Consider the following 10,133-nt stretch of genomic DNA (forward strand, 5'->3'; position numbering starts at 1 on the left):
TCTCAAGCCTACACAACCACTAATCTAATCTCTATCTCTGTAGATTTGTCTGTTCTGAACATTTCATACAAACGGAATCAGGCAAAATGTGATCTTTTCTGACAGTCTTCTTTCAGGTACTATATTGTTTTCAAGGTTCACCCATGTTGTAGCATATATTAGTACTTAATTTATTTTATTGCCAAATAATATTCTACTGTATCAATCTACCACATTGTAATTATTTATTCATTAGCTGATGAACATTTGAGTTGTTTCCAAGTTTTGGCTATTGTGAATAAGGCTATTATAAGCATTCATGAACAAATTTTTATGTGGACATATGTTTTCATTTCTCTGTATATATACCTCGGAGTGAAATTGCGGGGTCATATACTAATTCTATATTTAACTTTTTGAGCAACTTCCAAAATGTCTTCTGAAACAGCTGCACCATTTTATATTCACATCAGCAATGCATTAGTCCTGAATGTCCAAATGTCATCAACATTGGTTATTATCATTTTAGTATAGCCACCCTAATGAGTGTAAAGTGATATTTTATTGTGGTTTTAATTTTAATTTTCCTACTGGTTATAGTGATGTTGAACATCATTTCACGTGTTTGTCAGCCATATTTTTACAGTTTTGGATATAAGTCTATTTAGATCATTTGCTCATTTTTAATTGGGTTGTCTTTATATTAACCAGTATAATAGCTCTTTATATATGTTAGATACAAGCTCCTTGTCAGATATATGATTTAGAGTTTTTTCATATTCTGTTGAGTATCTTTTCATTTTCTTGATGATATCCTCTGAGGCATAAAAGTTTTAAATTTTGAAGATATCTGATTTATCTTTTATTTTATTTGTGTGTGTGTGCTTCTGGTGTCATCTAATAAACCATTATCTAATCCAAGGTCACAAAGACTTATGCTATGTTCTCTTTTAAGGGTTTTATGGTTTTGTTATACATTTAGGTCTGTGATTCATTTTGAGTTAATTTTTGTATGTGGTGAGAGGAGTTCAACTTTATTCTCTTGCATGTGGTTATTCCTCTTCTCTCAGTACCATTTGTTGAAAATCTGATTTTCTCCCATCAAATTATCTTGGTGCCATTCTAAAAGATAAAATGACAATGGTATCCGGGTTTATACTTGGAGTTTCAGTTCTATTCCATTGACTTGTATGTCTATACCTTGCCAGTACCACACTGTTATTTTTTTTAATTTCTAAAAATATTTATTTATTTTTGAAAGAGAAAGAGACAGAGTGTGAGCAGGGGAGGGACAGAGAGAGAGGGAGACACAGAATCCGAAACATGCTCTAGGCTCTGAGCTGTCAGCACAAAGCCTGACGAGAGTCTCGAACCCACAAACTGTGAGATCATGACATGAGCTAAAGTTGGACTCTTAACCGACTGAGCCACCCAGGTGCCTCTGTACCACACTGCTTTGATTATTGTAGCCTTGTAGTAAGATTTGAAATCAGGAAGGGTAATTTCTTCAGCTTCATTCTTCTTTGACAAAATTATGTTGGTTATTCTAGGTTCCTTGCAATTCCATATGTATTTGACAATCTACTTTTTCATTTCTTCAAAAAAGGTCATTAAAATTTTGAAAGGGATTGCGTTTAATCTGTAGATCTCTTTGAGGAATGCTGTCATTTTAACAATTTAAGTCCTGGGGCAGCTGGGTGGCTCCGTCGGTTAAGCATTTGACTTGATTGCTGCTCAGGCCATGATCTCACGGTTCATGGGTTCAAGCCCCATGTCAGTTCTTCTCTTTCTCCCTCCCTCTTTCTCTGCCCCTCCCCAGCTCGCATGCACATTCTCTGTCTCAAAATAAATAAACTTAAAATAAACAAAAACCGAAAACTATTTAAGTCCTTAATTCATGAATATGGAATGTCTTTCCATTTATTTAGGCATTTATTTCAACAATTCTTTGAAATTTTCAGAGTATAAATTTTGCACTTTTTTGCTAATGTCTTCCTAAGTATTTTATTCTTTTCTTTTGAGGTTGTTTATTTTTCTATATTGTAAATAGAATTATTTCCATAATTTCCTTTTCAGATTGTTAAACATTGGTGTATATAAACACTACCGGTTTTGTGTGTTGATTTCATATTCTGCAATTTTTTTCTTTTTCTTTTTTGTTAGATGAAATCCTTTATTTATTTATTTATTTTTATAGTTTACTGTCAGGTTGGTTTCCATATAATACCCAGTGCTCATCGCAACAAGTGCCCTCCTCCATGCCCATCACCCATTTCGCCCTCTCCATCAACCCTCAGTTTGTTCTCAGTATTTATTTATTTTTTGATGAATGTGTAAAATCAGTTTTTATTTTTTTATTTTTTATTTTTTAATAGTTTATTGTCAAGTTGGTTTCCATATAGTTCTCAGTATTTAAGAGTCTCTTACGGTTTTCCTCCCTCCCTCTCCTTAGCTATTTTTTCCCCTTCTCCTCTCCCATGGTCTTCTGTTAAGTTTCTCCTGTTCCACATATACGTGAAAACATATGATATTTGTCCTTCTCTGCCTGACTTATTTCGGTAAGCATAACACCCTCAAGGTCCATCCATGTTGCTACACATGGCTAGATTTCATTCTTTCTCATTGCCATGTAGTATTCCATTGTATAGATAAACCACATCTTCTTGATCCATCCGTCAGTTGAAGGACACGTAAGCTCTTACCATGTTTTAGCTGTTGTTGAGAGTGTTGCTATGAACATTGGGGTACATGTGCCCCTATGCATCAGCACTCCTGTATCCCTTGGGTAAATTCCTAGCAGTGCTATTGCTGGGTCATAGGGGAGTTCTATTCTTAACTTTTTGAGGAACCTCCACACTGTTTTTCAGAGGGGCTGCACCAGTTTACATTCCCACCAACAATGTAGGAGGGTGCCCATTTCTCCACATCCTCGCCAGCATCTAGAGTCCTCTGATTTGCTCATTTTAGCCACTCTGACTGGAGGGAGGTGGTATCTCAGTGTGGTTTTGATTTGTATTCCCTTAATGATGAGTGACGTTGAGTATACTCTGCAGTTTTGAACTCAGTTATTAGTTTTGGCAACTTTCTTTTGGATTTTTTTTAGGATTTTCTATGTATGAGATCATGTTGCCTGCAAATAGAGACAGATTTATTTTTCCCTTTCCAATCTGGATCCTTTTGATATCAGGTTCTTGCCTCATTGCCGTATTAGGAAACTCCAGTGCAATACTGACTAGAGGTAGTGAAAGCAGATATCTTTGTCTTATCCCTTATCTTAGGGTAAAAGCATTCAGTCTTTTGCCACTAACTATAATGTTAGCTGTGGGTTTTTTTTTTTTTTATATGTCCTTCATCAGATTGAGGATGTTCCCTCTATTCCTAGTTTTTCAAAGTTTTCTTTGTTTCTTATGAAAGGCTGCTATATTTTTTAAAAATTTTGTTCAATTCACTGAAATGAAATGGTGATGTGGTGCTTGTCTTTTTTTTTTATTCTATTAAAATGGTGTATATTGACTTTCCTGAGATTAACTCTGTTTGATTGTGGTACATAATTCTTTTTATTTGTTGCTAAGTTCAGCTTGTTAGTATTTTATTGAGGATACTTGCATCTGTATCATAAAAGTTTTCATGTGATCTGTAGTTTTCATGCGATGCCTTTTTCTGATTTTGGGATCAGGGTGATTTTGGCCACTTAGAATGAGCTGGGACTGGGAAATGTCCTCTCTTTTTTTACTTTTTGGAAGAATTAGTATTATTTCTTTTTTTTTTTATAAATGTTTTTTATTTATTTCTGAGAGAGACAGACAGCGTGAGCAGGGGAGGGTCAGAGAGAGAGGGAGACACAGAATCTGAAGCAGGCTCCAGGCTCTAAGCTAGCTGTCAGCACAGAGACCGACGCGGGGCTCGAACCCACGAACCGTGTGATCATGACCTGAGCCAAAGTCATACGCCCAACAGACTGAGCCACCCAGGCGCCCCAGTATTATTTCTTTTTAAATGTTTGGTAAAATTCACTAGTAGAGTCATCTGAGGTTGTTTTTATTTTCTTATTGGGAAGATTTAAAGTTTTTCAGTTTCTTTGCTTGCTGTTAATGTATTCAAGTTTTCTAGTTATTCTTATGTTTTTTTTGGTAGTTTGTGTCTTTCTAGGGATTTGATGATTTCATCGGATTTATTTAATTAACAGGCATGCAAATGTTTAGAGCATTCTCTTACAATCTTTTCTGAAATTTCTGTAAAGGCAGTAGCAGTGGTTGCTCTTTCATTCCTGATTTTAGTCTTCTCTCTCTCTCTCTTTTAAAATCATTTCTTAATAACTGTGAGAATACTCCACTCTTTTTAAGACCTCTTCTCTTTAAGTATATTCTGGAACTATTAACAAACTTGTTAGTGGCCCCTTTCACCTCCCAGAATTCTAATCTCTTTCTTGTCAACTCAGGAAGGGAAACTTGCTCCTCTTTCCTGTGCCACCATCCATAGGGTACCTTTCATCAAAATCCAAAGCAATCTTACAGTTCACCCTGATTGCTTTGCTTCTCTCAGAGACCACAACATTGTGCTGCTGGTTGTCCAGAGTCTGAAAACAATTGTAGTTGTTTGATATATTTGTCCAGTTATGTGGTTCTTCCAGGTAGGAGGATATGCCCAATACTAGTCTGCCTGTAATTTTTGTCATTTGGTTTATTTTAGCATATTTTGTACAATTCTAGAACAGGTTGCTTATAGATTCCCTTCATTCCATGTGAAGTCATATTGGAATATGAACCAGCAAGTCACCCAGGTATCTACCTAACCCACAGGAAAATTCACCAATGCTTGCCACAGCAAAGTTGGAGTACAATGTGCCTCTATCTTCACCTTGACATCTCTTTTGGATCAACAAGATACGCCGTGGTCTAACCAGGGATTATACACCAATATTCCCTTCTCACAGACCTCTCTCTTTATGTGATTCTCTTAGAAATTCCACCTCCACTTGGTTTAAAAGAGGAAATAATCTATGCTCTTTCTTTCATCCATGAAAAAGTGATGGAATTGACTTGGACCATGTGCCAACCTTGGAGTCAGAGAACCTTACTTAAAATTCTATATCCATTATTTACTGTGTGACTTTGGGCAAGCTATTGAATCTCTGTACTCCTTAGTTTCCTAATAATAGTATTATAAATATTTAGTTAGTTAGTATATATAAAGTGCTTACAAGAATGCCTGGTACGTAAGTATTATATAAGTGTGAAGTATCATTTGTGTTGTTGTTATAATGAACAACACTGACCTCTTCACAAGGTTAATGGCTTCCACGTTTCTTTATATCTTTCCCTTACCTGTTTCCTCACACTGAGTTGGGGGGAAGGAAGTCTGGGTTGATTGTTGTATGTAGTAGAGCTGGCTTAGAAATGCTTTTTGGCAAGCTCTTATGAAAGTATCTGGTCTCAACTGTTGGAGTTGTTTTTTTTTTTTTATGATACATAATGCCTTTTTGTTCTCACGTGTGAGTGCCATTAGTCAATACTAGGGAAACAAGTCAAATCTAACTAAATACCTTACTTGCATTTGCATGCATTTTCATACCAGCTTTTACTCAGAAATGGAGATACATTCCATGAGATGTCCAGAAGATCAACTAAAGATGTTCTTATCTGGTAAGATTGTTGGAGGATGATATAAAATAATTCATGGCAGTGACATGATCATATTTGTTGCTTGGAATCATGATTCTACTAGAAAGTAACAAGATGTAAGTCAAAGAGACCAGTAAATGTTGTGGTTGTTCAGGAGTTTATAGCTGTTTGCTTTAAGGGGTGGCAGTAGAGCCAGAGTGAGAACTGGAAGGATTCTCGAAATCTTTAGGTGGTATTCATTGAGACCTGTCATTTACTGGAGCACGTGGTATTTTTCAGTAATGTACTAAATGTTTTATATAAATTATATCATTTAATTTTGACAACTCTATGAAGTATTACTCTTATTTTATAGATGAGGCACAAGGAAGTTTTAATTTCCAAGTTTTAGATTCAAGGTTACACAACAGGTCAACAAATGCAATTAATTCAAACCCAGATCTGTTCAAAGCTACATTTCTTACCACAGTGCTAAAATCTGCAGCACCTGGATCCATCCAGCCATTTGAAAATCATAAGTCTAACCATCTGTATTAAAAAGGTGTTCATAGAAGATTCAGAGATTCCCCACCCCACCAATAAATCTTATACCTCTATCACAACTTATCATTTCTTAATAACTGTGACAATACTCCACTCTTTTAATACTTAAAGACCTCTTCTCTTTAAGTATTTTCTGGAACTATTAACATCAAACTTGTCAATGGCAACTTTGTATTCATAATGAGCTACCACCTTCCTAAAAACAAGTTTTAAGAGCACATTCCTGGGGGCGCCTGGGTGGCTTAGTCGGTTAAGCGTGTGACTTTTGCTTAGGTCATGATCTTGCGGTTCGTGGGTTTGAGCCCCGCGTCGGACTCTGTGCTGACTGCCAGCTCAGAGCCTGGAGCCTGTTTCAGATTCTGTGTCTGCCTCTCTCTCTGACCCTCCCCTGCTCACGCTGTCTCTCTCTCTCTCTCCTAGAAATAAATAAAAATATTTTTTAAAAAAAGAGCACATTCCTCTTTCTGTTGCATATATTTCAAACTAACATATCAACAACAATGAATCCACTTAGATTAGTGTCAAAATCCTTAGTAACAAAAAATTGAGTGTGATAAGTGACTAAATGTGTCCAGTTTATGTCAGTGCTTCTAATTCCCCAGTGTGGCTGAATGAGGTATAAGAAAACATAAATAGGATGGTGATTCCTTGGAGAAATGAAAAACTATTTGATTCTGAATAAGACTATTGAAGAAAGGTAGGATATTTTGAATACAGGAAATAAAGAAAGAAAATTACATAGTACAAACAGAGAGAGAGCGTGATATTGATATCAAACTAGTAAAGTTTTATGACTGATTTTTGAGATTTGGAAATCTAAGGGCAAGGTACTGTTGGATTATGGCCTCAGTAGTTCACCTAATGAAAGGACCTCACATACCCAGCTCCTCAGAAGGGTAGCTTCCAGCTGCCTTATATGTTTTAAACTTCCAAAAATGGGTCTGCCTGGAGAGTCTATATTTATCTTCTGACTCAGCAGCAGAAACAGGTGTCTGAACCATTTTCCCCTCCTATCATGAGTCTTTTTCCAAATGTATGTATTGTTATTGTATTTATGATTAATAAAAAAATACAGTGAATTGATGGGAAAAATTGAAGTGTAGGAAATTATCAGAATAAAACTAAAAAACCACAATCTCAATCATTACTTTCTTTCCTAATTTACTCCACCCCCTAAAATTTAGTTTTAAGAATTGAACAGCAAGATAACTGTGGCTATTAGTGACTGGTGGGGAGGTGGTCGAGGGAAAACTGCTGCCTTTCTGTTGTAGCTTAGAAGAGGATAAATAATCTCTCTCAACACAACCCTAAAAAGTAACAATGGTTAATATGACTATAGGAAGATGCAGCCCTTCTCTGGTTATCAGAGAAAGGCAAATTCCAACCACAGGGAGAAAGGGCCACTTTTGACCTCTGAAATTAGCAATGACAAAAATGAGTAACAGGTCCTGGTGTGGTGGGGAGGTGGGATGTTGGTAAGTCGGCCCACTTCTGCAGCACAGCTGGTGGGAGGGGAAAGGGGAGACCGGAGTCGGAGGATGACATAATCCTCACGTGATCAGCAGCTGCCGGAGAAATCCTTATATTCCTGTACCTCTTTCTCCTCTGGGTACCAGCTCCTTACTGTCCTGTAGGCGTTCGTGCTTGTGGCCAAGAGAAGGAGGACTTAAATTCTTTAAATCTCAAAAGGTTGGTTTGAGGGAACCGCTGGGACCCCTGGGGTGGTAGTGACTTAATCTAGTGACTGGAATAAGTCCAGGCTCGATTTTCCCCAAACCCCTGCAAACTCGTTGGTAGATTATTGTATTTTTGAAAGGACAGGGTGGGAGAGTAGGTGGAAGTCTCCTGAGAGGCAGCCACAGATTTAGTGATAGGTTAGAAATAACCGGCTTCTCAGATTAGTAAGCTTTCTGTTTATCCTACTCTTTCTCCAATTCCGTTGAGGAAAGGAGGTGTGGGCTGTTGTGTAGAGAAAAGCTAGAATCCTGGGGTGAAGGCAAAAATTTAGACATAATTTGAAAATATTTTCTCCCATTCAATGCCTCCCTGCGGGTCATGGGGGTGGGGGTTGGGGCCGAGGGGACAACAGCCCTAGAAAAGACTAGGCCAGAGCTTGAGGGGTGGGGGCTGGGGACAGAGATCCAGGAGTAAGAGATAAGAATAGGAGGGGAACCAGGAGGTAGGAAATTTGGGGCGACAATGGTCATGAAGATCCCGGATTCAAGATAATAACGGGTGTCTTGTCTCTGGGGCTGGTGGTTCCACAGAGAGCTCCCTCCTTCCCGCCCCCTTCCTTTCTGTCTGCAGGTCCACGGGTCTGCATTCACTGACATCTCGAGGCAAAAAAAAAAGAAGAGGAAACTATCCTGAATCCTCACAGGTCAGTGTCGGGGAGGCACATAGGCCGGGGTCTCTGAGGGTGGGAGTTGGGAAGGTCAAGATCGGGGTAATATTTGCGGCCTTACAGTTCAACTCTCGATGTATTCCCTTTCTCCCGCCCGTGGTAGAGGCCATTAGCCTTGCTTGCTGGGGTAATGGTGGGATTCAGGGGGAGGGGGAAGGAGGAGGAGGGGTGGAGGTGTGGGAGAGGAAGGAGCTCAAACTTCGGAGGGCTGGACCTGTGTGGTCCTAGTGGAAGATTAGGCGAGTACCTTGCTTCAAAGAGAAACTGACAAACCTGAATCAAAAGAAACGAAGCATTTTGCTCTACATTTTCTCCCCGGACTTAAGCTGGAAACATCATGCAAAAAACCTGCAAAGAAAATGAAGGAAAGCCCAAATGCAGCATACCAAAGAGAGAAGAAGAACGCCCCTATGGAGAATTTGAACGTCAGCAAACAGAAGGGAATTTTAGGCAAAGGCTGCTTCAGTCTCTCGAGGAATTTAAAGAGGACATAGATTATAGGTATTTTAAGGGTGAAGAAATGACAAGGGAGAGAGATGAGATGGAAAGGTGTTTGGAAGAGATAAGGGGTCTGAGAAAGAAATTTAGGGCTCTGCATTCTAACCATAGGCATTCTCGGGACCGTCCTTATCCCATTTAATGCATTTCTTCTCTGAGTTCAACTATTTTTCTGTTACTTATATTACCACCATTGGTTTCTTTTTGTCTGAATTTTCTTGCTAAATATTGCTACCATTTTACCCCTATCCTTCAGTGTTCCTTTGATTTGCATATGACTCCTGTTTCCAACATTTCATCTTTTGACTCAATCTCACTCATTTAATAAGGATGTTTCATTCATTTGCATGGGAAGATGCTCACTGTATATTGTAAAGTGAAAATAATAAGTTGCTAAACAGTGCGTGTATGTGTGTATATATGTGTGTGTGTATATATACACATACACACTTTATACGTACATTTATATATGACATAAAGCAAAAGTCTGAATTATTATACACCGAAAGGTTAACAGTGAATTTCTGTGTGATATGTATTTTATTTCATTTTTGTTTATCTGCATCTTCTCATTTTCCAAAAAAATATGTGTTTATGTGTGTGTATTATCTGTGTCACAAAAAACTAAAATAAGCAGACACAATTTAAAAAAAGTGTCAATCACCTTTGAAAGGCAATAAAATACTTAATAAATTCCTGATAACAAAGCTATAAAAAAGAAATGTAAACTTCAAATTACCTTTGGATCTCTTAGCCAGAGGAATAAAATTGGTAATTATTACAGATATACTTGCTGAGACTCAGTCTTTTCATGGGGAAAACATTTTCCTCACAGAGCTTCTGTGAGGAAGAAATGAGGCAACTCTGAGCTGTGCCAGGTGGACTCATTCCCACCTGTGCATACAGAACCCCAACCAACTACAGAGCATCAGGTATTTGAGGAAGGGCCCTGGCATGACTTACCTGTGCTCAGGAACAAGTTCACTAGTAGGGCAGGGCATTGGGGGTTTCCGTGCCAGTCATCTACTGTTAGACCCCACCTTCCCCCTCCTCTGGGTTCTGCCATGCCTGCTGGGCATTGCTGTATC

General features: G+C 38.2%; 1 protein-coding gene across 2 annotated transcripts; it reads left to right on the plus strand.

Moving 5' to 3' along the window:
* Positions 1-7,728: 7,728 nt before the first annotated feature.
* TCEAL7 (transcription elongation factor A like 7) lies at positions 7,729-9,466 on the plus strand. Of its 2 annotated transcripts, none has more exons than XM_039224191.1 (3): positions 7,729-7,832; positions 8,411-8,523; positions 8,874-9,466. In XM_039224191.1, exon 3 carries the CDS (start codon positions 8,885-8,887, stop codon positions 9,185-9,187), a length of 303 nt encoding a protein of 100 aa, XP_039080122.1. In that variant the 5' UTR covers positions 7,729-7,832; positions 8,411-8,523; positions 8,874-8,884; the 3' UTR covers positions 9,188-9,466. The 2 variants fall into 2 exon arrangements, with proteins under 2 accessions (XP_039080122.1, XP_039080123.1); XM_039224192.1 differs by having other exon boundaries at positions 8,451-8,523.
* The last annotated feature ends 667 nt before the right edge of the window (positions 9,467-10,133 follow it).

The sequence above is a fragment of the Hyaena hyaena genome, unplaced genomic scaffold (genome assembly GCF_003009895.1).
Source record: "Hyaena hyaena isolate Hyena2069 unplaced genomic scaffold, ASM300989v1 scaffold_1549, whole genome shotgun sequence".
Lineage (NCBI taxonomy): Eukaryota > Metazoa > Chordata > Mammalia > Carnivora > Hyaenidae > Hyaena > Hyaena hyaena.